The sequence below is a fragment of the Lampris incognitus genome, chromosome 5 (genome assembly GCF_029633865.1).
Source record: "Lampris incognitus isolate fLamInc1 chromosome 5, fLamInc1.hap2, whole genome shotgun sequence".
Classification (NCBI taxonomy): Eukaryota; Metazoa; Chordata; class Actinopteri; order Lampriformes; family Lampridae; genus Lampris; species Lampris incognitus.
Window position 1 is genome coordinate 19,699,291 of NC_079215.1, and position 27,088 is coordinate 19,726,378.

At 44.5% G+C, this 27,088-nt stretch overlaps 1 protein-coding gene across 3 annotated transcripts in view; it reads right to left on the reverse strand.

Moving 5' to 3' along the window:
• Positions 1-27,088, reverse strand: part of LOC130112276 (inactive rhomboid protein 2-like) — a 91,119-nt gene that overhangs the window by 52,961 nt on the left and 11,070 nt on the right. For 2 of the 3 annotated variants that reach the window (XM_056279567.1, XM_056279568.1), the window contains one exon: positions 9,115-9,271. In XM_056279567.1, the coding sequence (XP_056135542.1) occupies positions 9,115-9,261 (147 nt within the window). In that variant the 5' untranslated portion in view covers positions 9,262-9,271. Of the gene's footprint in view, positions 1-9,114; positions 9,272-11,755; positions 11,773-27,088 lie in introns of those variants that run through there. The other variant, XM_056279569.1, reaches the window with a different exon arrangement.

The following is a 27,088-nucleotide window of genomic DNA, read 5'->3' on the forward strand; positions in this document are numbered from 1 at the left end:
TTGGAGAGACTCTTAAATAATGCTATCAGCATTACTATTCAAATAATGCTGACATTTAACATTGACAGGTCTCTGTTGATTTACATGACCATATCTGCATGCTGTTTATTGCAACCTGCAGGCTCAAGACTCATTAACAGTTGTCTCTTTCCATTATGTAACGTGCTGTGGTTCCATTCAGACGTCATTATCCATTATCTTACCCGTTGGTGTCTCGGCAGCAGGCAGGGCTAATTGCTCCGTCATTCTGAGTTAATGGGGCACTAAGTGGGTTTTAACTAAGCCATATGGTCAGACTGCAGTCGAGCCAGTAGAGGGCAGAGGGTACTCAGTCTGCCTGGTAGAAGGCCTTTAAAAAAAAAGGGAGGGAAATCCACCCTAAATACGAATCCATAAATAGTAATGCTATAATTTTAATCTCTCAGTTTAACGCTAAGTGATAATGTGCGCGAGTCTCGACCATCAGCTTGACACACGTCCTTTAAATTGAGTGCCTCTGCTTGGTGGAGGCAAATCTCCCTGACACACACACACACACACACACACACACACACACACACACACACACACACACACACACACACACACTTGCTTGCTTGCTGGTTGTCCATCGTGCCCGATGATGACCATCTTCTTCTATTTGTGGGTCCTTTGAGGACTCAGATAGCAGAAGATACCTGTGCAGAGATGGTTTTTAAAGTGGCATGGGGGGTGCGTTTCTCCCAACGCCACATGACTTGATTGTAGAGGAGATGGTTCCGATGGCAAGGGGGATCCCTAGACGACCGGCACCTCCACACAACTGCAGGGGGCTGCCGGAAATCCAGTTTTTCGGAAACCGCCTCGAAGCGTACCGCCACAGCTTGCTTTTCTGTTGGGGTAAGCTCCCTTAGCCTTATGTCTTCCAGACTCACCCACAAGGCAGCGGGACAGTGGTTGATAGGTGCCAGGGCATGTCCACCAGGGTGGGCCTGCACACCATATCTCTGGGGCCCACTGCTGCTCCGAGATCCCCTGCCAAGTTAGCCTGGGGCCGCAAGACCCCAGTTACCATGTGTGGCCACGAGGAGGCCTGGCAGGAGTCTTGGTGAAGGAGAGGCTATGTACTGGCAAGGGAAGGCTTACACGCTAGGATGCTTCTCTATTCGCCACAAAGGCTAGCCAGCGGCAGCAAGCTAAGGGCAGGAAGGACACAAGCGGGTTGGAAGAACACATGCACCTTCCCTCCAACTACACACTCCTGCACTAGAAGCATCACAACACCCTGTGTGTATGTACACACACACACACACACACACACACACACACACACACACACACACACACACACACACACGAGTCCCTGTTCACCTCTTTTAGTTTAAGGGAATGACATTAGACAGGTGCTAGTGTCATTGCTGACAGAACAGCTCATTCATTTGATAATACCGGGGAATTTCTACAGAGACACGGGAGACCATACAGGCCCAAGCAGAACAAGAGTGAATCATTTCACTGAGCTACTACTTAAACTCGAGAGACCATCTCATTCAATGACAGCTCGATTCCCACCTGCTCACATTCTCTGCTGCTCTGCCAATGGTTCTGATGTGTCTGGTTTTGTAGTGTGCGTGTGTGTTTATATTTATCTATTTATTTGATTTTGATATACTCTGATCCCCGTAGGAAAATTACACTCTGCATTTAACCCATCCTAGATGTGTAGTTAGCGGCACGGTGGCACAGTGGTTCTTCTTGCTTCACAGCAAGAAGGTCCTGGGTTCGAGCCCCGGGGTAGTCCAACCTTGGTGGGTCGTCCCGGGCCGTCCTCTGTGTGGAATTTGCATGTTCTCCCCGTGTCTGCGTGGGCTTCCTCCGGGGGCTCCGGTTTCCTCCCAGAGTCCAAAGACATGCAGGTCAGGTGAATTGGCCATACCAAATTTTCCCTAGGTATGAATATGTGCGTGTGTGTGTGTGTGTGTGTGTGTGTGGGGGCCCTGTGATGGCCTGGCGGCCTGTCCAGGGTGTCTCCCCACCTGCCGCCCCATGACTGCTGTGACCCTGAGAGCAAGATAAGCCGTTCAGATAATGGATGGAGATGTGTAGCTAGGAGCAGTGGGGAGCCACTGTGCAGCATCCGGGGACCAACTCCAGTTCGTCTTGCCATGCCTTGGTCAGGTGCACAGACAGGAGTATTAACCCTAACATGCATGTCTTTTTTGATGGTGGGGGAAACCGGAGCACCCGGAAAAAACCCACCGCAGACACGGGGCAAACATGTAAACTCCACACAAAGGACGACCTGGGATGACCCCCAGGGTTGGACAACCCCAGGGTTCAAACCCAGGACCTTCTTGCTGTTAGATGACAGCACTAACCACTGTGCCACTGTGCTGCCCAATGTCCCAATTATGTGTTAAATCATAAATTATTGTCATCATACAACGTATGTGCACACTATAATGGTGTGAGGTCTGTCTCATTCACACACTGCTGTTATACTGGTGTTACAATACGCTGCCAGAGGAACGTGACCAGGGTCATTATTACAACAAGATGCTTAAATGTCCTGATCTGTGCCGCAGTTTTCCAACTCAAAACACTAGCTGATAGGCAACATTAAAATGGCGAAGAAGGGAAATGATAAAAATCAGTCAGGAAAGATGCTCAAGCCTACAAATACAGTGGCTTGCAAAAGTATTCATACCCCTTGATCTTTTCCACATTTTGTCACATTACGACCACAAACATAAATATATTTTATTGGAATTTTATGTGAAAGACCAACACAAAGTGGCACACAGTTGTGAAGTACAAAGAAAATTATACATGATTTAAAAAAATTTTTACAAATAAAAAACTGAAAAGTGCGGTGTGCAAAAGTATTCAGCCCCCCTGAGTCAATACTTGGTGGAACCGCCTTTTGCTGCAATTACAGCTGCAAGTCTTTTGGGGTATGTCTCTACCAGCTTTGCACATCTAGAGACTGAAATTTTTGCCCATTCTTCTTTGCAAAACAGATCAAGCTCAGTCAGATTAGATGGAGAGCGTTTGTGAACGGCAGTTTTCAGATCTTGCCACAGATTCTCAATTGGATTTAGGTCTGGACTTTGACTGGGCCATTCTAACACATGAATATGTTTTGTTTTAAACCAGTCCATTGTAGCCCTGGCTTTATGTTTAGGGTCATTGTCCTGCTGGAAGGTGAACCTCCGCCCCAGTCTCAAGTCTTTTGCAGACTCCAACAGGTTTTCTTCCAAGATTGCCCTGTATTTGGCTCCATCCATCTTCCCATCAACTCTGACCATCTTCCCTGTCCCTGCTGAAGAGAAGCACCCCCAGAGCATGATGCTGCCACCACCATGTTTGACAGTGGGGATCGTGTGTTCAGAGTGATGTGCAGTGTTAGTTTTCCGCCACACATAGCGTTTTACATTTAGGCCAAAAAGTTCAATTTTGGTCTCATCTGACCAGAGCACCTTCTTCCACATGTTTGCTGTGTCCCCCACATGGCTTCTGGCAAACTGCAAACTGGACTTCTTATGGTTTTCTTTTAACAATGGCTTTCTTCTTGCCACTCTTCCATAAAGGCCAGATTTGTGCAGTGCACGACCAATAGTTGTCCTGTGGACAGATTCCCCCACCTGAGCTGTGGAACTCTGCAGTTCGTCCAGAGTCACCATGGGCCTCTTGGTTGCATCTCTGATCAGTGCTCTCCTTGTTCGGCCTGTAAGTTTAGGTGGACAACTGTGTTTTGGTAGGTTTGCAGTTGTGCCATACTCTTTCCATTTCCGGATGATGGATTGAACAGTGCTCCGCGAGATGTTCAAAGCTTGGGAAATCTTTTTATAGCCTAACCCTGCTTTAAACTTCTCCACAACTTTATCCCTGACCTGTCTGGTGTGTTCCTTGGACTTCATGATGCTGTTTGCTCCCCAATATTCTCTTTACAAACCTTTGAGGCCATCACAGCACAGCTGTATTTGTACTGAGATTAGATTACACACAGGTTGACTCTATTTAGTCATTAGGTCAACATTCGATCATTCAGCAATCATCAGGCAACTTCTGAAGGCAATTGGTTGCACTCAGAGAAAAGAGGGCTGAATACTTTTGCACACCACACTTTTCAGTTTTTTATTTGTAAAAAATTTTTTAAATCATGTATAATTTTCTTTGTATTTCACAATTGTGTGCCACTTTGTGTTGGTCTTTCACATAAAATTCCAATAAAACATATTTATGTTTGTGGTCGTAACGTGAAAAAATGTGGAAAAGTTCAAGGGGTATGAATACTTTCACAAGCCACTGTATAACGCCTTCTGATGGAATATTTACCAAATTAATTCTTAAGTGAAAACACTTGATTTTGTTTCAATCCTGGTTACTGTGGATGCAACTAGCGCTTATTTTCATTATCAATTACAGAATTAATTGTAATTAATTCTGTAATTGATAATAAAATCAAAATTTTGATTACTGCAACTCACTCCTCTATGCCATCAGTGCTAGCTCTATCAAGAGACTCCAAATGGTCCAGAACGCATCCGCCCGACTTTTCACTTTCACCACATCACCCCAGTCCTAAAAGACCTCCACTGGCTACCCATCTCCCACCGAATCAATTACAAAATCCTGGTTCTTACTTATAAAGCCCTCCACAAACTGGCTCCCCCATACCTCACCAACCTCTTCTCCCCCTTCCAACCCTCTCGGTCCCTCAGATCCACCTCAGCCTCCCTTCTCTCTACCCCCAGGTCCAACCTCCGCAGCTTTGGTGACCGACCCTTCTCCAGGGCAGCTCCCCGGCTCTGGAACTCACTCCCCCAAATCATTAGAGACTCAGAATCCCTCCCACTCTTCCAATCCCGTCTCAAGACACACCTCTTCTCCATTGCCTTCTCGTGCCCCCCCCCCCATCCTCCCCTAATCTGAGGCAGACTAAGGTCTGAGCACTCGTCCTGCTGCTCCCTCCTCTTGGAACTCCCTCCCCAAGCACATCAGACTCTGCTGCGATCTGCCCACATTCAAGTCATTAATCAGGACTTGCTTTCCTCTGTGATTTATGATGCTTGTTTTTCTTGCCCTTTTGTATCTGTCCAAGTCGGAGAGTACTGCTGGTGTCGTGTGTGGCTGCCGCTTCTCCCTCTCGTAGCCCCCCTTCCCATCCACCCCTGTATGTCTGTGTTATGTTTATCTGTTGTCTTGTTTCACCCCGTTTATTGTAAAATGACTTTGAGCGTTAGAAAAGCGCTGTATAAGTTTAATTTATTATTATTATTATTATAATTAATCATTTACTCTATAAAATGTCAAAAATAATGATGCTCATCTTAGGTCTCCAGAGCCAGTGATGTCTTGAAACTATTTACAGTTTGACCAGCAGCCAAGAGAAACCCCCACAAAACCATTTTATCATGCAAGAAAGGCAAGCAAAGGCTTAGCATTTCTGCAGCTTGAACCAAATGTATTTTACTTGATAAATGACTTAAATGATTAACTGATTACTAAAACAACAATTTTCTGTAAATCAAATTAATCAACAAATTGTTAAAGAAAGCCACTTTATTTTGTCATTGTATTCTTACAACAAACTGTATACTTGTAATGAATTTGTTCTCTGCATTTAACCAGTCCTGTTGTATAGGAGCAGAGGGCAGCTGCAGCGCCCGGGGACCAACTCCAGTTCTTCTTTCCATCGCCTTGCTCAGGGGCACAGACAGGAGTATTAACCCTAACATGCATGTCTTTTTCACGGTGGGGGGAAACTGGAGCACCTGAAGGAAACCCACACAGACACGGGGAGAACATGCGAACGCCACACAGAAAGGCCCTGGGGTTTGAACCCAGGACCTTCTTGCTGTGAGGCAACAGTGCTGACCACTGGGCCACCGTGCCACCCATGTCTAAATGTTACTGGTTACAGTTAAGCTAAGCCATGCTAGTATCTGGTGTTTTCCTATGTGAAGGAGACTACAGTTAGATGTCGGTGTGTTGGGCCAACATAATTTTCTCATTTTCTCTTCTGTAATCCAAAAGCTACATGCTCAGGCTTGTTCGTACCGCAATGTATTGGAATATTTTATGCCTAAGGAATTTTATTATTTTAAAACTCGAGATACAAAACATTGCATCTTCTCCCCTGGCAATAGAGGAGGCTTATCCTGACTCATTGCAGTTGATATTTGATCACTTGGTTGAAATGTCACTGTTTTAGTCTGGCAGTGGGGCCAACAGAGGGACATTTTATGGCCTTGAGCCCACTATTCACTCGGCAGCTGTCCCAAATGCCTCCAGACCAGAACAAACAGCATGTATAGGAACAAGGGAGAGAGCTTGCTACTCTCTGAACAACTCTGATGGAGAAGAAGAGAGTAGTTTACCGACTGCACCGTCTATTGAGATGTTTTTGGTGAATCGTTTTTGGGTTTTTTTTTTAGGAAAAAAAAAGGCAAGTTTCAAGAAAGTAAAAGTGGTTGCAGTCTATACATGATAACTTGCCTGCAATCTCTGACATATTTAGTGTCTGTCAATACAATATTTATATGCTCTGCACCCTGCAATTCATTTTAAGTATTATTTCAGTCTGCTGACAGTTTCTTAACTCCACATGAAAGAAAAAGTGTTTACAGTTCTCATTTATATGGAATGAAGTTTGGGCCGGTTGATGACATGAATCAAATATGACCGAACTGGACTTGGACTGCAGCCGATGCTTTTGCTCTCATAGGGAGTTATTTTTGTTGCACCACTTTGCATCCCCTTACCATGCAAACTGAAGGCTTACTAAAGGGACACAAAATAGCAACAATCACATGGCCTCAGAGGGGCAAACACAAAGGCTGCCATCTCCTTCTTAAGCATTCTCTGTCTGAAAAAAAACAACAACCATGTATTATCTTTAACAAAAGGTCTGATATCAGCACCAGGTTAAAGGTCTGGATATCTCTTTAAAAAGCAAAGCAAGATTTATTCATTAGTAAAACTTCAGGATAAGCAAGCATCGGTACTGTGGCAGAAAAAAGGTGCACAGACATTTCTATAAACTCTTCAACATCAAGCGTCCAGGTGGCGTGGCGGTCTATACCGTTGTCTACCAACACGAGGATTGCCGGTTCGAATCCCCGTGTTACCTCCGGCTTGGTCGGGCATCCCTACAGACACAATTGGCCGTGTCTGCGGGTGGGAAGCCAGATGTGGGTTATGTGTCCAGGTCACTGACTGCACTAGCGCCTCCTCTGGTCGGTCAGGGCACCTGTTCAGAGGGGAGGCAGAACTGGGGGGGAATAGCTTGATCCTCCCACGCGCTATGTCCCCCTGGTGAAAATCCTCACTGTCAGGTGAAAAGAAGCAGCTGGCGACTCCACATGTATCGGAGGAGGCATGTGGTAGGTAGTCTGCAGCCCTGCTCGGATCGGCAGAGGGGGTGGAGCAACGACCAGGATGGTTCGGAAGAGTGGGGTAATTGGCCAAGTACAATTGGGACAAACAAACTCTTGAACATCACAAGCACGACAATAGTTTTGCAGTGAGTGAGGCAATTTGTGACAAGAGTCAGTTCAGTGGAACATGACTGTAATGTGTTCACACCAAAAGGGGGTGGAAGGTTAGCAAAATGACACATTGGCCTTTTTCACACATTCATTTCCTGGCACTGATGGACTGATATTACCAGCACCGCTGATGAGTTTCCTCTGTTCACGCATCCAGTTAGGGTGTCCAAATAGCGTTTGTCAACACATGACATGACAGCGCCTTGTGTTGCAGTGCACCTCACACGTGGAGGACTTCCTCCATTTCATCAAAGCCTACCACATCTCTTTATCACACAGCTGCCTACTGATTTCCTCCTCTGTGCAGACGGAAAGTAGCTCTCTTATTTCCAGGCAGGTGCAATTTCCAAACGTTTTTAAATACGCTCTTATTTTTTTTGCTTGAGAAACAAATCTGCTTCAGACAAATGCACGCCATGAGCAGGTCACGAATGCACTCCTTGCGATTTTTTTTTCCGCACCTGAAAAAGCATCTTACATAAGATCAGTGTTCCCCTTTGGGTGCTGGCCTGATAACCCTAAGGCTTTTGTGCAAAATATTTTCGTTTCGGAACATTTCAAAAGATGTTACAAGGCGTTGAGCCGGTAAACTGTCAGTGCAACTTTGGCAAAATATCGACTCCAGCTCGTGCTCACACTGGACCCCAGTATGGGAAATTGCTGGAAGATTTACAGGTTAGGACCCGAGTGTGAAAGGGGCTTTTCTCTCCAGTTCAAGAGGAAGGAAGTGCTCTACCAACAGGTCAGGTTAGGCTAGGTGCCCACTGTTATAGATTATCTTGCTGAAAGGGCAATATGCTGTCTATAAATTTAAATGCAATCAGTTATTGTTAGTGAATTCAAATGTGCTTATTGATCGTTTGTACTGACTCTTTTCTATATGCCACATTCTAAATCCTGCTGTTCATTTTGGCATTACTTCACAGAGAATTTGGTTTGACCAGCTATCGGAAATCTCTTCTCAATCCCTGATCAATATCATTATATCAAAGCTATCAATCCCATATGATATTATCTTGTAGGAGTTAGTCAACTGGTTAAAAATCACACACTATCAGATAATCTATGCAGTCCGTCTGTCCTGACTCTGCCTCCGATGAGGATTTCCCCTCCAAATGTTGCAACGAATGAATCGGGGAATTTTTTTGATTTTATTTTTTTTGATTTTGAGATACTTTATTGATCCTTGTAGGGAAATTACGCTCTGCATTTAACCCATCCTAGCTGTGTAGCTAGGAGCAGTGAGCAGCTGCGGTGCAGTGCCCGGGGACCAACTCCGGTTTGTCTTGCCATGCCTCACTCAGGGGGCACAGACAGGGGTATTAACCCTAACATGCATGTCTTTTTTGATGGTGGGGGAAACCGGAGCACCCGGATTAAAACCCACCGCAGACACGGGGAGAACATGCAAACTCTACACAAAGGATGATCTGGGATGACCCCCAAGGTTGGACATCCTGGGGTTCGAACCCAGGACCTTCTTGCTGTGAGGTGACAGCGCTAACCACTGGGCCACCTTGCTGTCCGAAATCAGCCTCTTTGTCTTCTGTCATTCTGCCGGATGTTAAAGAGGCTGAGTTACCTGTTTAGTTGGATCAGGGGAAGCAGTTTTTCGCGAATTCTCAGGTGGAGGGATGGCAATGAAGAGGCTGGGGGGCTTCTTACTCTTCAGACGGCTGCTCGATTGGCTGTCATCTGGAGGTGGCTCCCCTCCTTCCTGCGACAACATCCTGTCCAATCTTTGAAAAGGAGAAAACAATCTTAACTATATGCCATTATTGTTAGCAATGTTCAGACTGAGTGTAGTACCTCTGTTGGTTGCAAAAGAGCATTATGACGCAACACTATGACCTAACTGTCTGCAGAGATAATCACTGGCACTAGCTATTTCTGCACAGGGAATGGGTGACAGGGGAAAAAACTGCTAATAAAATATCACCCTCAGCTCAATCCCGATCTGATTTGTGAGCTATGAAAAGAGCGACAAGCCTAGCACACAAGTTTAAGGTGTAATACATATTGGTATTGACCAGTGACAAGAGAACCGGGCCTCCCTTCCATCAGCCATCTTCCTACCAGCAAAGCCGATGACCAAAAAACTGGTCCTCTATCCAAGAAAAAGACACAGTGGGGAAAAAACAAATAAAACAAAGCCACAAACAAAACCACCAGCATTTGGCTCCTTTCCAAACCACTATAAAGAATCGGCCCATCACAACCCCTTTCCATCTTCCCTTTAGTTTTTAATTACATTTAGAGGGCAATCCACTTAGGAGCTTTTAAAAGCATTTAGATTAATATAGGGGATGACGTTATTCACAAGATTGTGTAGTGGAATTTGGTTCTAACAAATCTGTGATCATATGCAACTGTTTAGCACTCCTTTTTTTGGGTGGGTGGGGGGGATTCCCCCCCCCCTTTTCTCCCCAATTGTATCCGGCCAATTACCCCCCTCTTCCGAGCTGTCCCGGTCGCTGCTCCACCCCCTCTGCCGATCCGGGGAGGGCTGCAGACAACCACATGCCTCCTCTGATACATGTGGAGTCGCCAGCCGCTTCTTTTCACCAGACAGTGAGGAGTCTCGCCAGGGGGATGTAGCACGTGGGAGGATCACGCTATTCCCCCCAGTTCCCCCTCCCCCTGAACAGGCGCCCTGATCGACCAAAGGAGGTGCTAGTACAGCAACCAGGACACACACCCACATCTAGCTCCCCCGCCCCGCAGACACGGCCGATTATGTCTGTAGGGACACCTGACCAAGCCGGAGGTAACACGGGGATTCGAACCAGGGATCCCTGTGTTAGTAGGCAATGGAATAGACCGCTACACCACCCGGTTGCCCTGTTTAGCACTCCTTTAATGCAATGTTAACTGGTTTATAACTGTGCCGGAATTCCAGTAAGACCTGAATAACCAACCTGTCCAGCTACAAGGCCATGGTCCTTGATTTAAAGCTGAAATCCGTGTTTTTTCTCCTCCACTAATAAATATTTTACCCACATGGACCATGGAGTCGGGTTACAAGATACTAACTGACATCTTCAACGTGGTTGGTGACATGTTTCAACAGGATGGGGCGAACAACGGTGTGGTGGCGGCAAAGGGAAGATTTCAGCATCCAGATTTCATCTTTAGTCTGAATCAAATCTAAAAAGGACTCTATCATTGAAAACTGGATGTGGAAATGTTTTTCCAGTGGGTTTTCCCAAATGTAATTTCTTCTGTTCTCTTTGAACGTACATTTTGTTTGACTCAATGTACATAATGCCAGGGTTTGTATCGCGTTAAAACAAGGCAAATAGACAGGCCCCAGAAAAACCGGCGTCATTCCTTGTTAAATCTCAAGTCACCGTGTATTCTGAGTACAATGAAGAATAAAATGACTGATTATCTCTCCTTGTCTGGGGTCGCTCAGCAGCAGTGGCTAGAAAAACTATGACCGAGAAAAAAACGATAATAACTAACAAAAATACTACATACCCAATTGGTGTACTTTGCTTACTGGTATTTGTTGTTTCTGGTGACTTCTCCTTTAAGCATCCAGTATATTAGTATCATTATATAACCCCCCCCCTCCTTTTTTTTCTCTCCCCAATTGTATTCGGCCAATTACCCCATTCTTCCAAGCCGTCCCAGTCACTGCTCCACCCCCTCTGCCGATCCGGAGAGGGCTGCAGACTACCACATGCCTCCTCTGATACATGTGGAGTCACCTGCCGCTTCTTTTCACCTGACAGTGAGGAGTTTCACCAGGGGGACGTAGCGCATGGGAGGATCACGCTATTCCCCCCAGTTCCTGCTTCCCCCCGAACAGGCGCCCCAGACCGACCAGAGGAGGCGCTAGTGCAGGAACCAGGACACATACCCACATCCGGCTTCCCACCCGCAGACATTGCCAATTGTGTCTGTAGGGATGCCCGACGAAGCCAGAGTTAACAGGGGGATTCGAACCAGCGATCCCCGTGTTGGTAGGCAACAGATTAGACCGCTACGCTACCCGGACGCTCCTAAAAATTTGTTCTGTTGCAACATACCATTTCTCTTTTGCTGAACAGAAAGTCTTCCACTTTTATAGTTAATGGTTTGCATGTTTAATTTGCACCTTTTGATTTCATAGTGGCATGTAATTATATATATATGATATGTATCTCTATCAAGCTTAAGTGACACTGCCGAGGTGCTAACAAACATCAGGTAAATGCATAAAATAAAGACAAACTCACTCTGCAAATCAAAAGTCCCTGCAGTCTCGCTCATATCCACAGCAAACAGTCCTAGAAAGAGACCGCTAATGCACATGTTATACTTTCTTAGCCGACAATATAAATGCCCTTTGGACAAACCTACACACTATATAGGCAGCACTTTTTTCTCCCCGCCTCTTCCAGATGAGCAAATAGGATGCTCATTTTGTTGGTAATCAGACTATCCGGTCAGCGAAGGAACCACACTGTGACGGTAACACACAGTATCCTCGCCTGTTTGACAAGCACAGCCAACACAAGTTTGAAGCAGACATCTATTCTTGGAGCCTGAATACCTTTCCCAGCATTACTTGGGAGGGTGTTTCCACAGAAATGGAAAGCGCCGCAGTGTAATAATACTTAATGAGAGTCTCACTGTCTCTGCCCACGCGTTAGTTGATGTCTTCAGGGTCGACGCCGTGCACTTTATCTGGAACAGCAGTTTGATTTATAAATCAATTGAAGGTCGGAGTGGTGCAGCAGCGGGAGGGAAACCTAACACTGGCCTAGTTTATCACCCAGAGACAACACAGGGACAGCCATTAAGATGTCACTCTGAAAAGCATTTCTACTTTCCAAAAACAGTCATGTTAATCATCCATTGTTTTTTTTATACAATTTGATATATATATATATATATATATATATATATATCACAATATCCACTCACATATATAAAAATACTGTATTCAAAAAAGTACAATATGTACGTGTATTTACACAAACAACAAAAATAACACGTCCATGGGAATTGTGTAAATATGCTAATCAAAGTATTGCTTTCCCCCAAAACATTATATTACACATTCATTTTTAACGAATTTTGACAACCTTGCAAAATCTGTTGTGTTAGTGGTCTGAACTGAAACACATCGGCAGGTCCTACGTAGACTATTCCCTTTAGCAGCTCCTGATGTTTCTCAGTGTGCATGGATCCAAACTTCATTGTGTGTTAAGAGGAACTTTCCCACACTAGACCCAACAAACATGGCATGACAGATGTTGTCGGGCTGTCAAACATCGTAAAAAAGATAAAAAATAGATGGGTGATGAAACTTTTTATCTTGGAAAGCAATTCTTTGATTTGCATATTTATACCGTTTCCATGGATATGTTCTATCTTACATCATATGGTACCTTTAACAATCCAGCCGGGGTTCATCACATTGAACTGTTAGGTACTGTAAGGTAGAACAGCAGACCAAAACTAGTTCTCAAATATTTCAGTTATCCATCCATCCATTATCCAAGCCGCTTATCCGAATTCGGGTCGCGGTGATCCCCCCCCGACCTTTTCTCCCTAACTGTATCCGGCCAATTACCCCACTCTTCCGAGCCATCCCAGTCGCTGCTCCACCCCCTCTGCCGATCCCGGGAGGGCTGCAGACTACCATATGTAGTATCACGTCCATCCATCCATCCATCCATCCATCTATTGTCTTAACCACTTATCCTGCTCTCAGGGTCGCGGGGATGCTGGAGCCTATCCCGGCAGTCATTGGGCAGCAGGCGGGGAGACACCCTGGACAGGCTGCCAGGCCCGCCACCCCCCACCACCACACACCACACAAACACACACACACACACACACACACACACACACACACACACACACACACACACACACACACACACACACACACACACACACACACATTCATTCCTAGGGACAATTTAGTACGGCCAATTCACCTGACCTACATGTCTTTGGACTGTGGGAGGAAACCGGAGCCCCCGGAGGAAACACACGCAGACATGGGGAGAACGTGCAAACTCTACACAGAGGACGACCCGGGATGACCCACCAAGGTTGGACTACCCCAGGGCTCGAACCCAGGACCTTCTTGCTGTGAGGCGACCACGCTAACTCACTGCACCACTGTGCCGCCCAGTATCACATGTAGTACAAGTATTCTGATTCTGATCCCAATTGTTACCAGGTGTTGGCTTTCCTTGCCACAGTGGGGCAGCCTAAAACTCAGACGCTGCTGATTAACCCGGGGGAGTATTTAAGCGGTAGCTGTGGAGTTGTTAGGGGGCAGTAGGATGTCAGGGTGTAGATGTGTGCGCAAGATGTTCCAAATGTTGTGAGTTGAGTTTTGTTCAATTATTTGTTAATTTAAAGCTCAGTTGTTGTGAGTAGAGTTTTGCTCAGTTCATACTTATCATATGTAGCATATGTAAGCGACGCCCTGCAAATAAATCAATTTTATTAATTGGAAACAGGTTTGAGTCTGCCTCTTACATTTTAGCCAATCCGGCCAGGCTTCCCCACACTGTTATAAATGAAATAAATAGATAAACAAATAAATAAAAGAAAATTAAGCTGATAAAGCCCTGTTAGATTACAAAGTGGTTGTTGGGAGTCAAGCCAGTGTGTGTGTGTGTGTGTGTGTGTGTGTGTGTGTGTGTGTGTTATACTGTATGGGGCAGCAGGCTTGACTGTGGCCTTATGGCCGAGCGATACACACCCAGCCACTCAGATAATGAAACAGTGAGGTATTTAGCTAATGCACATGGAGCTGTGGTGGCACACAGGCTGCTGCTGACCGCAGTCTGTCTGCATAGAGCGCATGCTGTCAAGACACCACACAGGGAAACCAAACGGGAACGGATTGGAGACGGTTTCGACATTCTCCGAAGGGAAGATGAGAGACACGCCGGCCAGCAGGTGCCCTCTGTGAACCCGAGCTTTAAAACAGGGCCGTTTTTCAATGAAACAATGAATTAAAGATGTACAAACGGCCGACCGTCTCTCTGGTATATTCAAAAATCTATATCATTACCATGACAAAAAAAACAAAACAAAACATGGATGACCCCCATCAAGTGGATTTCTTACATTATTACAGACAGTCGTCTTGTCTAGAGTCAGTACAGAACAGTGGTGCTGGGAGATATGGAAAATACTAACACAATAATCACTGGGCATTTTACATGTTAAACATTTATCATGATATATGCTTACAAATGCAAAAAATACCACGTTTAAGAATTCAGCTGAGGTTCATCACACTGAACTGATGGTAATGCTCAGTATAATATCAAACTCCTTCAAATATGTCAGACCTCATGTTGTGAGAAATTTTTATGCCACAGATTCTCATTACCATTGATTTAGACCACAAACTGTATCATAATATGACAAAATCCAAATGTCATCCTGATACAAAGGACACACAAAGCACCAAAACAGTGAATCATATACAATACAATGATAGAATTTTTTTTGGGGGGGGGGGGGGTCACCCCCTTTTTGCCCCCAGTTGTATCCAGCCAATTATCCCACTCTTCCAAGCTGTCCCGGTCGCTGCCCCCCCCCCCTCTGCCGATCCGGGCAGGGCTGCAGACTACCACATGCCTCCTCCGATACCTGTGGAGTCGCCAGCCGCTTCTTTCCACCTGACAGTGAGGAGTTTCACCAGGGGGATGTAGCACGTGGGAGGATCACGCTATTCTCCCCCAGTTCCCTCTCCCCCCCAAACAGGCACCCCGACCAATCAGAGGAGGCGCTAGTGCAGTGACCAGGACACATACCCGCATCCGGCTTCCCACCCGCAGACACGGCCAATTGTGTCTGTAGGGACGTCCAACCAAGCCGGAGGTAACATGGGGATTCGAACCGGCGACCCCTGTGTTGGCAGGCAGTGGAATAGACCTCCACACTACCCGGATGCCCCATCACCATTTTTGTTTATCAGTGTTTTCAAAATGGCACCTTTATGTTTCTCTGCTCCCATAATTTAGGTTGTTAATTAGGTTTGTAAAAACCAAAACAAAAGAAAGATACACTCTTATTTCTCTTCACTTGGGGGAACAAGTGCATTGTACAACATGCTGCTGATGCCAAAGATCGCTAGGACGAAGGGAGTGTGTGTTTCTTTTGGAGCGCTGGTTCTGTGTCGACCCCGCGTCAGTCCAGGGAAAAACTGCAGCTTGGGGATTTAAAGGGATTTCCTATGACGGTGTTATTTTTCCAGGCTGCCTCGTTAATTTTTTTTTACTCAATATCACTTGTGGCTGGAGCCGCTAATAAGCCCTTAACCTGTCTGGCATGAGGGCATGTTTGCTTATCAGACAGTGAGCATCCCTAATCAATATCTGACTGTCAGCTGTCCGGTTTGGCAACAACAACCCAGTGGCATTTACAAATGCGAGTTCTGCGAGAACAGAAAATGGATGAGTTGTTAACCTGACCTTAACGGCCTGCCACACACCAGATGAAACCAGAAAACTATTCAGAAAAGCAAACAAATAAGTTTAGGGTGTCACCAGCGATATCGATGTGGATAACATGAGGTAGGAAAAACCACCGAAATCCCAAATGTCGACCCACATGTTCCTCTGAGTCACACATGTGGCAGAGCAAGAGAGGAACCCACGCATGACATCAGCCACTGTCCTGTTCACGTGAGGTGGACAAAAATATTCCTGCTCGTCTTTGTCCTACGGTCCACCAATTAGACAGCGGCTGATCAGGAATGCGCATAATTTGGCTAGCTAGCACTGGGGGAGTAGCACTGGAGCTGAGGAATAGGAGTGTGTGAGTATGTGCGTGTGGGTATTAGAGCTGAACAAGGATGGTAAAAGCTGACATGGTGATATTTCTTATACTTTGCGATATGTATTGCGATGTTAAAGAAAAACAGGAGTTACATACTTCCACCCGATATATGTGGTTTTTAACCTCATTAGCTCCATTTGAAGATCAATTCTCATTCTAGCACAATTGGAGTGATTGTAAAAAGGGAAATAAGGCAGTTTTGTTCAATTCCCTACTAAATCAATAGGATACCACTGTATTCAGTTAAAGGCCCACTTTAGTCATATACTGCTCTTGTATAGTAAAAGATGTGTTTTCCTAGATCTACAGGTCCTCAATGTACTGGTGTTAAGTCCAGAAATGCATGTTTGCAGTGTTTTTGACATATTAGTCATGGAGCAAGACGGAGACAAACTGATCCATGTCACATGAGAGTGAGGACACAACACCCGGAGGGTGTGTACTTTACTTTTACTTCAAAAGGGGTGTGTTTGTATACGTGTGTGTGTGTGTGTGTGTGTGTGTGTGTGTGTGTGTGTGTGTGTGTGTGTGTGTGTGTGTGCAGATACTTGAGTCAGGAGGTTGGGTGGAGCGCCCGCTCGTTCATGTGTGTGTGTGTGTGTGTTTGTTATCACTGTGGTAAAATTTCTAACAGATATTTAATCAATTAAAGACTTGTTAGATTTGGTTTTTAGACAGCAGACCAGTGAAGAAACAGCAGCAGGAAGTGCAGTATGTTAGAATAATAGCCGAAATAGGAACAAATAGAGTAGTGCAAAAACTGTTCCAGAACCCGAACTAGAACCAAATCTAATTATTACCAACAACCACCACTTTCAGAAAATTAAAGAAATAATTACTGATGAAACAGCAGATCTTATGTCTGTCATAATAGGCTTTAACACCATATGCTTTGAATGCGCACGTATTGGCTACTTACAATGTGACTGTTTTTTATTGATTAACATTCATGATTGGAGACATTACTGACCGTAATCCATGCACTAATCAATAACCTAGCATTCGCTCCTTATTTACAACAAACAGCGTTAATCGATTTCAATTTAGCAGTATTATGCAATGTTGGTTCTGATAAAAAAACGTTCAGCTTTGACTGAACATTCAGACCTGTGGTGGACTTCCCCGACCAACCGATAAATCACCAAAAAACGGGACCGTCTGAGTGAAAACCACTGCCTGGGAAACGTGTAGCATTTTTAGCTGCCGAGGGACGAGTAACAGTTTACACTCGCTCATAAAGGATAAATAGATTCGTAGGCGTCCAGTAGTGTGGTGGTCTATTCCGTTGCCAACCAAAATGGGGATTGGCAGTTCGAATCCCTGTGTTACCTCCGGCTTGGTTGGGCATCCCTACAGACACAATTGGGGGTGTCTGCAGGTGGGAAGCCGGATGTGGGTATGTGTCCTTGTCGCTGCACTAGCGCCTCCTCTGGTTGGTCGGGGTGCCTGTTCAGGGGGAAGGGGGACGGGGGGGGGAAACGGGAATAGCGTGATCCTCCCACATGCTACATCCCCCTGGCGAAACTCCTCACTGTCAGGTGAAAAGAAGCGGCTGGCAACTCCACATGTATTGGAGGAGGCATGTGGTAGTCTACAGCCCTCCCCGGATCGTCAGAGGGGGTGGAGCAGAGACCAGCACGGATCTGAAGAGTTGGGTAATCGGCCGGGTACAGTTGGAGAGAAAAGGAGGGGGGGGGGCAAATAAAATAAAAAATAAATAAAATAAAGCCTATGTGCTGGTGTGTGTACTCGCCAACGCCATCCCTTGTGTTTGGTGCCACCACATCCTCCTCTGAGAGTGTGTGTCACTACGGTTAAAGCCTCTTCCCGTTGAGGTGTCTGCCCTTGCCAGGGTGTCTCCGAGTTACTAACAGCAGGCCGGCCTGCATGGAGACAGGTGTAATATGCTCCTTCGTCCAGAGCCGTCATAGTTTTGACAGCTTAAAACAATAAATTAAAAGGCTTTGGACTGACAGCGTCTGGCGCATCCTCTCTTCAGATCAGCTGATGGAGACCGAGGGAGTTACCACATTTCATTACTGTAACACACTAAGACACGCACACACCAAACAGCATATGGTCTAGTGTGTCTGGGCTGAGCAAACGATACAAACAACAGAGAAAACGAACATGTAAAATGAGTCTAGCTTGTGAAATATATGTGCCATAATCGTTCTTGTAAGATTTGGCGGCGAATCTGACCCGGACACGAGCATCTGGAATCATTATATGACACTGTCTGATATTCTCGTTGATGGCCTCATTTTACTCGCATCCATCATATTAAGGCATCAAAATTAAATTGCGATTGATGAATAATCTGTGAAAAACTCCTCAATGCAGGTACAATGCAATCATACTACATAGGCTGAAATGTAAAGTATGTTTCAACAGTTGATGGAATTAGATTTTTACTTAAAAATAAATAAAATAAAATCGTATTTGTCAACATCGAAATAATATATACTGCTGTAAGAAGGAATCAGTTATTAGGATAAGGACTGCGACTGAGAGCCTTCAACACAAAAATTTTGTTTATACCGCAGGTCTTGATGCTCACTTCTGAATTTTTTTCAACCCCGTTTACATTTACTTTTAAGTGACCCATGTCTGACCAGAACGCTTTGGTTTGCACTTGAAACATCCTGCATGTGTCAGCAACACCGGTTTGATCACCTGTGAGGAACCAAACAACCACACGTCAATACCACGTCACGCAAAATGTGACAAGACTGTGTCGTGTTTTGAATGACGTGAGACCCGCAATGACCTGAAAAATCTGACCTGTGAGATTACGTGACTCACATCGGCAGGTATCAGATTCCTATCCGATTCATTCCTACATATGAATGTGGTCAAAATCAGGTTACACAGTCATAATACATATCTGATCTGTCCCACATGCGGGGGAGCGGGATTGGGTGACTTGTACCATGCAGTCTATATGTAGCCAACTCAGGGGGCAGCCAGGAATCCACCACATTCGGGAATCGAACCTGGGTAGTCCGGACCACGGGCGACTGCGCTGACCAGTCAACTAAAGGGTCTGACCCGTTAGCCAAGGGCTAGCGAGTCTAGTCATCCATGGCCGTTACATATACGTACATAGCCAAAGCCTCGAGTCAAGCAATGAGCGAATTTTCAAGAAAAACGCCAAAAGGTTCACTATAGTTATGGGAACACCTGTGAAAACATCAACTGATCTTTCCACTCCGGTACCACCTGCATGCCGAGGGGCCGCTGAGAGGAAACAACTGCACACGTGACAGAATCAAGTAAACATAAGCACAAGGACATATATAGTTAGTCCTCAACGTTCTGTCTGACTAATCAATGATTACTCAATCTTCTCTTGCAGCTGTTTTCCAACATATATCAGCCCATAATGACTCTGGTTGTACAAATGTATTTATGTTCATGCCAAGATGCCCTCGGATATAGTAGCAACCAGGGCTGGGCAATCACTCAATATGATCTCTTATCGCCTTTAAATAGCCTTGTATCAAGATGAAATTTGGATATTGTCATAGTGATACACAATTTTGTTATCTAAATCAATGTGAATGAGAATCTGTAAATAAACTTCTCACAAAATGAGGTTGGAAATATCTGACGGAATATTATTTGAAACCTGGTTTTGGTTTGATAATATACTTTACGTTTCCGAACAGTTCAATGTGATGAAGCTCTGTTGGATTCTTAAACATGGTATTTTCCCATTTGTAACCACATATTATGAAATATATTGTGTAAAACACCCAATGATTATTGATATTTTCTACATATACCAGCACTACTAGAAGCTTTTTAAACTAAGTAATAAACGGTGATCAGGTCACACAAAAACACGGGGGCTGCTGTTTTCGGTACAACACACAAACATGACCTGGTAGGAGGAGAGTGCAATGGAAACACCCGAGCTTTGGATTGGATGCCAGTAACTACAAACAGGCAATTATTAATTATCCTAATCAATACATAGACCCCCCCCACACATACACACACAAGGAGGTAATGACTGAGGGCTCTTTGTTGGGCTCCCTCATTGACTACATTCATTCCCTAGCCCAAGGGTGCCCAAACATTTCCCCTCAGCTGGCCAGAACTGAAACTTAATGGTGGGCCCTGGGCCAAAAGAAATACCTATTGTATTGTACCATTAACATGCATGTTAAGATCCAAGTTCCCTTAATTTGACTTTCTTTTAGCTTTTACATAAATTAAATAAGTTGAATAACAACATAACATTACATGTTTCAGTCACAATAAAATTTTATTTTCTGTAAGGTGCTTTCATTGCATCACATTTCATTTTTTTAAATTTAATTCAAGTGCAGGTAACTCACTTTCAAACAATCAGAACCAGAAGTAAATGTAACATAATTTGGGGTTTAACTTCAGTCATCCAGTGCATGACCAGTTTCAATATCAGAGTGCACCACTAGTGAGATACATGCAGCTGGTCCTTGCCTTTTACAAGTCGGTCAACGTTAGGCTGCAGCTGACTCACTGACAGGGTGAGGATACTCTGCAAGTGAGTTTCAGTAAGTGAACTTCTGAGCCTAGTCTTGTCCAGGTTCATGAGACGGTTCACAGATGTAGGTGCTACCAAAAAGGGACAGCATCACCTGGGCATGTTTCCTTATCTTTGAATACCTGTCTGCTGGGACACATTTGTAGAAGTCCTGCAGATGGAGAGAGTTGAACCTCGTTTTTAGCTCTGAGTCACACTGAAACTCAATCAGTTCCATCTGAATTTCATCACTGACTGAGTCCACAGGGATGGTGAAGGGCTTGGAAAACAACTCTAAGTCAGCTGCACTGTCCCTCAAGTCCTCAAAGCGTCTGTCAAACTCCTCGGCTAGGCTGCTGAGAAGTGTAGCATACTCAGACAGACTCTCTCTTCCACCATGTCTACCTCTCTGAGGCTGGGAAAGTGTGCCAAATTCTAGATGCAGGTATGTAAAGAGAGAGGTAGGTAGAGAGAGGAGTAGGTAGGTAAAGAGGGGCATAAAGAGGAAAAAGATGTTAAAAAGAAGGGGACAATTTAATTAAATGAATGCATCTAAATAAGACATTTTCATATAAATGTATCTCTGATATATTGTGAATTAAAAATAGCCAGAACTGATATAACTGAATATAATAAAACAAATACACTATAAAGTACATTATATTATTATAAATAATGATGATAGGTACAAACTATGTTTATCTACCTGCTGTCCGATGTCGACAGAGTAGCTGAAGATTCAGCTTGAAGGCTTTGATGTGGTCAAACAGCTGTGTGATGATCTGTTCCCTTCCCTGAAGCTGAACATTCAACACATTGAGCAGGTCTGTGATGTCCACCAGAAAAGCCAGGTCAGAGAGCCATTTCTCATCCGAGGGTACTTGAGTATCACTGTCCTTACTGGTGAGAGAATCTCTGATTGCATGACACAGATCAAAAAATCTCTTCAGGACTTTTCCGCAGCTCAGCCTGGTGGTACAGCACATCACCACACTGTGCATCCATCTCCTCTAACACAACCTTGAACTGGCAGTGTGAAAGGGCATTTATTTGAGCGTATGTGGTTGACTATTTTAACAACATTGCACATCACATCTCTCAGCCTGATGGATTTGGCACACAACTGTTCTTGGTGTAGGATGCATTGTTATTTTGCCACCTTACTGCCACATTCACCGGCCTTTTGGGATACAAGTGTGGCGAGGCCAGATTTTCTCTCGACCATGGCAGGGGCTCCATCCATTGTAATCCCAGCCATTCTCTCCCAGGCTAAACCATCCTTCTCCAGCACTCTCTCAATGGCCGCAAACAAATCCTCTGCTTTCATGGTACTGTTCAGTGTCTCGAGGCCAGTCAGTTCTTGTGTTATGTCGAAGTTTTCACTCCCCGCAAAAACACCAAAAGTTGCGCTGAATCTGAAATATCAGTGCTCTCATCACACGCAATTTAAAAGGCAGCAAATTCAGCAGCTTTTGCCTTAATTTGCTCGCTGATGTCCTGAGACATATCTTCAATGCAATGTGCTTTGTATTGCGCAACAAGTCGATTTGGGAGAACAGCTTCGCCCGAGAGGGACACATCAATTCAGCAGCCGAAGAGAGGCACTGTTTGACAAACTCCCCAGTGGCAAATGATCTTCTGCTTTTAGCAATCAGTGCTGCAATGTGATAGCTGGCCCATGTCACGCTCTCCTGAACCGCCAAGGGCCGGTTGAGAGTGCCTTGCTGTGAGCAAAGTTTAGCTAGCAGCTCGCTGGTCTTTAGCTTTCGTGCGTCGCCGTGGTACTTTGAAAAAGCTGCTGCATGTTTAGTATCATAGTGTCGGCGGACATTGTACTCCTTCAGTACAGCAACAGACTGCTTGCATATAAGACAGACTGCCTTGGAATTCCCTTCTGTAAAAAAATAAGTCTTCTTGCCAGCTTTGCTTGAAATGCCATTTCTCGGTGTGTCACTGTCTCTGTCTCTCCATTTTTCTGTTACTCTTGTCTCACTCGTGCTAAACTGACTTCCTGCGCAGTGTCACTGCCCACCATGCTCAGATTATGAAAAATAATTATTATTAATAATTAGGGATCCAACATATTAAACATATATTTACCTATTTACCTCAATAAAATACAATGGCAAAAACAGTGATTTATATTCTAATCTTTGAAATTTTTATTTTCTCTTTAAGTTTTATTATTATTGGAGTTTTTTATTTTTTAACTAGAAACATCTGGCGGGCTAAATAGAACCTTGTGGTGGGCCAACATTGGCCCACGAGCTCCACTTTTGGCAGTTGTAGATAAATGTAATGGTGTGATGTTTAATAATGATGATTACAATGTATTAATTGGAATAAGGGATATAAGGATATATTAATCATTGGGAAAACATATGCATGAGGAACAGGGCTTGTTACAAGGACAGGAGGGTCTATAGTGGCAGTGGAAAAGTACTGAGTATGTGAGCAGACAGAGGGTCACAGAGTAAATTAGGTGTGAGGGTCACTGAATAACAAAGGGAGCAATAAGGATGTTGTGGTAAAGGGGGAGTAGAGACAAGATATCTGTCTCCCTGGAGGGTGTGAGGGTCCCTGACCTTGCATAGGGTTGGCGACTCTGAATGGGAAAGGGGGACACTGGAAGTGTTGTGGTCAGGGGGGAGTGGAGACGAAATGTGCTGTGATTTGTGGTTTCAGAGATAGGAACAGGATTTTACGACGGCAGCTGCAACACAGATGGAGAAGAAGATTACCTGGAGTCCGGATATCAGTGAGGCGGAAACGGAGTCAGATGAACGGACCAATCAGAAAGAAGATCACACACATCCATATTCAGTCAACACTTTGTATAGTATAAAGACTGGGTCAGGGAAAGGAGAGGGGGTCAGACTTCGTGAACTGACATAATCTGTTGTTTGTCAGGGATAGGAAGATCTAGACCCAGAGCTCTGTATGCTTTATCCATTTACTGCTAAATAAAACGGATGGTTTTGAGACCGAACATCTTCTCCTATTGCTTTATCAACAAACACGCAGGACTACGCTCTCACATAGATGAAGATGAGTTGGTAGAGTGAGCGGAAGTCCAACACAGTCCAGCCCTAGCCCTTAACCCTAACCATAACCACATGCCTAACCTTAACCCTTACCCTAACCTGAACCTAGTGTTGTAGTAGTCGAGATCGGTCCTGGTTTCGAGACTGGTCTCGAGACCACTTTTTAAGGGTCTCGGTCTCGTCTCGGAATCAAAGGCATTTTTACTCGGTCTTGTCTCGGTCTCGGACTGGATGAACTCGGGATTTTTGATCAAGACCAGTCGAGACCGGGCCTGCACTGTGATAACAGAGAAAAGAAGAATGCAGCTGCTGCCTTCCCGGTGTCACACACTCTTTGTGACACCCGGAGTGACTCTCCCCCTGTACAGAGTGGATCAAGATGACTGGAGACGCTGCGCCCCCGGGAAACCCGCCATGAAAAATGTCGGCAAACTCAACCATCATTAAGTTTGGTTTCCAAAACCATAAGGACTTTATCTGTAAAAGGACATGCAAGCGAAAACACTCTGCAGTGTGCATATTCTGCGGTGCACAACTCACAGAAACCGCCGGGACAACATCAAGCTTTTATCGGCACATTCAGAGGAAGCATAAAGACAGGTAAATTAACCGTTAAATTAGCTACACTGGGAAAGTTAAAATCTGAAAATTTCAACACCCCATCCTAAGACATTGAGCCAAAATAAGCTCTTTTCTTCCCACGATCGTTTTTTTGCTAACTTTCAGAGCACCGAGTGTATATTACAGCCAAGTTAGCTTGCATAGCATTGTCAAAAGCAAGATAACAGAATAACAAACAATGAACCCGCCAGGTATTAGTCGAGCCCCCAGACGCCAGGTATTAGTCGAGCCCCCAGGCGCCAGAAATTAGTCCAGCCCCCAGGCGTTACTTGGGAGGTTCTTATGCAATGCAAACGTTGTTCACTACACCAGTAAATGCAGTAAATGGGTTGAACTTTAGATGCGACCATCGGGAGATATTTCTAGTCTACAGCGTCCTCCATGTTGGTGCTTCGGCTGCAGAAATTAGATCGTTTGGCTCAACAATGAGCCAGAAAGCTAATGCTGTGCTAGCTAGTTCAAAGTCAATAACACTGAATGAGTATGGTTAATCAAAATTGTTTGATAAAAAATATTGTAAAAAACATTAAAAAGCACATTTTAAGACAATAAAAACTCAATAAGGGTAATGCTAAAAAATGTAAAAGCTTGTTTAAAAGCGGTAATTTAAAGTGACATTTGATTTCGTTCATTTTAAAAAAGTGAATATATAATTATGCATGATGTCTCTCTGGCTTCTATAATTTGTTGCTTGTTTGCACTAAGCACATGCCTGTTAGAGATGTAACATTTGAATCTTCTGAGAATTCTCTCTTGGTATTGGTGGGACTTAATCATTTTAATTCCTCCTCAATTTCAGGTTCCTGGAGTACAAGGCTCGACAACAGGCAGATGCTACACAGCCAACTATGGCATCCTTTGCCCAGAAAATGCAGATCTACAGTCTCCATTCCCCAAGGCAGCAAGCCATCAGCGATGCCATTGTCAAAAATTTGATAATTGGGTGTTGCCTGCCACTGTCCCTTGTGGAAAATGAACATTTTAAACACTTTCTTGAGATTGTAGATAACAAGTACACACCAATCTCTAGGAGAACAATTTGTGAGAAACACATACCAGTTTTGGTAAAGAAAGTTAAGGAGACTGTTCTTGAGAAGCTGGAGAAAAGCTCAACAGTGTCCTTAACTACTGATATCTGGTCTGATCGTAGACTGCGTTCCTTCCTCGGAGTAACTGCTCATGTGTGCAACAAGTCAAATGAATCCTATGCCCTTGAATCCTACTTGCTGGACTGTAGACGTTTCACAGGCAAACATAGTGGAGAGCGAATTTCTTCTGCCTTTGAGGAGATCACCGACGAATATGGTATCCGTCAGAAGATAAGTTATATTGTCACAGACAATGCTGCCAATATGAAGTGTGCTTTTAAAGTTCAGATGCCACAACAGCAGTCAGATAACAGTGAGAGTGAGGAGGAGAATCTAGATGATGAGCACCTGTGGGAGGACATGAATTCTGTGGAGGACACAGCGCTACTCTGGTCATCAGGTGAGCGTCTTTCTTGTTTTGCTCACTCCCTGCAGTTAGTTGTGAATGACGGCATGAAGGAAGTTAAAGCCATCTCTCGCAGCATTGCCAAAACATCACGCTTCTCAACTCTGTTACACAGCAGCTCACAGTTGAAAGACAAATTTGAGGCTGCATTTGACTCTACGAAGACTATTCCTGCTGCAAACAACACTCGCTGGAACAGCACTTTCAAACAAGTGCAGGCCCTCACAGCTCTGGACCATAAAGCTCTGACTGAAATGTGCAGCAAGGACTATGAAGAAGAACCCTAAATAGACCCTTTCCTTGTGGGGCCCCATAAAATGGTCCTGCAAGGTAGGTGGTTTCTGGTTTTTCTATCCTAAAGGGGCCATTTGGGCCCCATTGGGTTAGAAAAACAAGTATACACACACACACACACACACACACACACACACACACACACACACACACACACACACACACACACACAGGGAGGTAATGACTGAGGGCTTCATCTATCTCTTTGCTGACATAATTCTCCCTCCAACACTTACATTTCCCAGCCTATTGGTTTATAAATGAGGTTAATGCATACAGTGCCAATAAGCATTTCTCTCATCAATGGAAGTGCTTAAGTGAACAATCAACACACATTAGCTGCTATACTGGACTCAAAAAAGTAGTTTTTGATTTATTACACAACCACCTCATTGTTTACTCCAAGTTACTGACTACACCATAATCAAGAGTAGCTTGGCAGAAGCTTTCAAAAGTGCATTTTATGTGGCCAAAGAAGAATTATATGGCAGTAATATTTCATGGTTATATCGGCACGCAGTAATGACACATTGGTATAAAAGCATTAACTGAAGCAGTTTAATAAATTATCTGGTACCCACTGCTCAGAAAGAAACGTCACTGAGTTTAAATTCTAATTTTTAGACACTTGCGGATTTGTAGGCTGTTGCTGTTCTTGCAAATGAATGCTTCACTTCACACTACCGTGGACTCCTTTGAGAACAGAAGGATAAGTCCATTATGAGCGAATTCATTTCATTTTCCTAAAGATTTTCCTTTCAGAAGACTGTCTAGGTAATGTT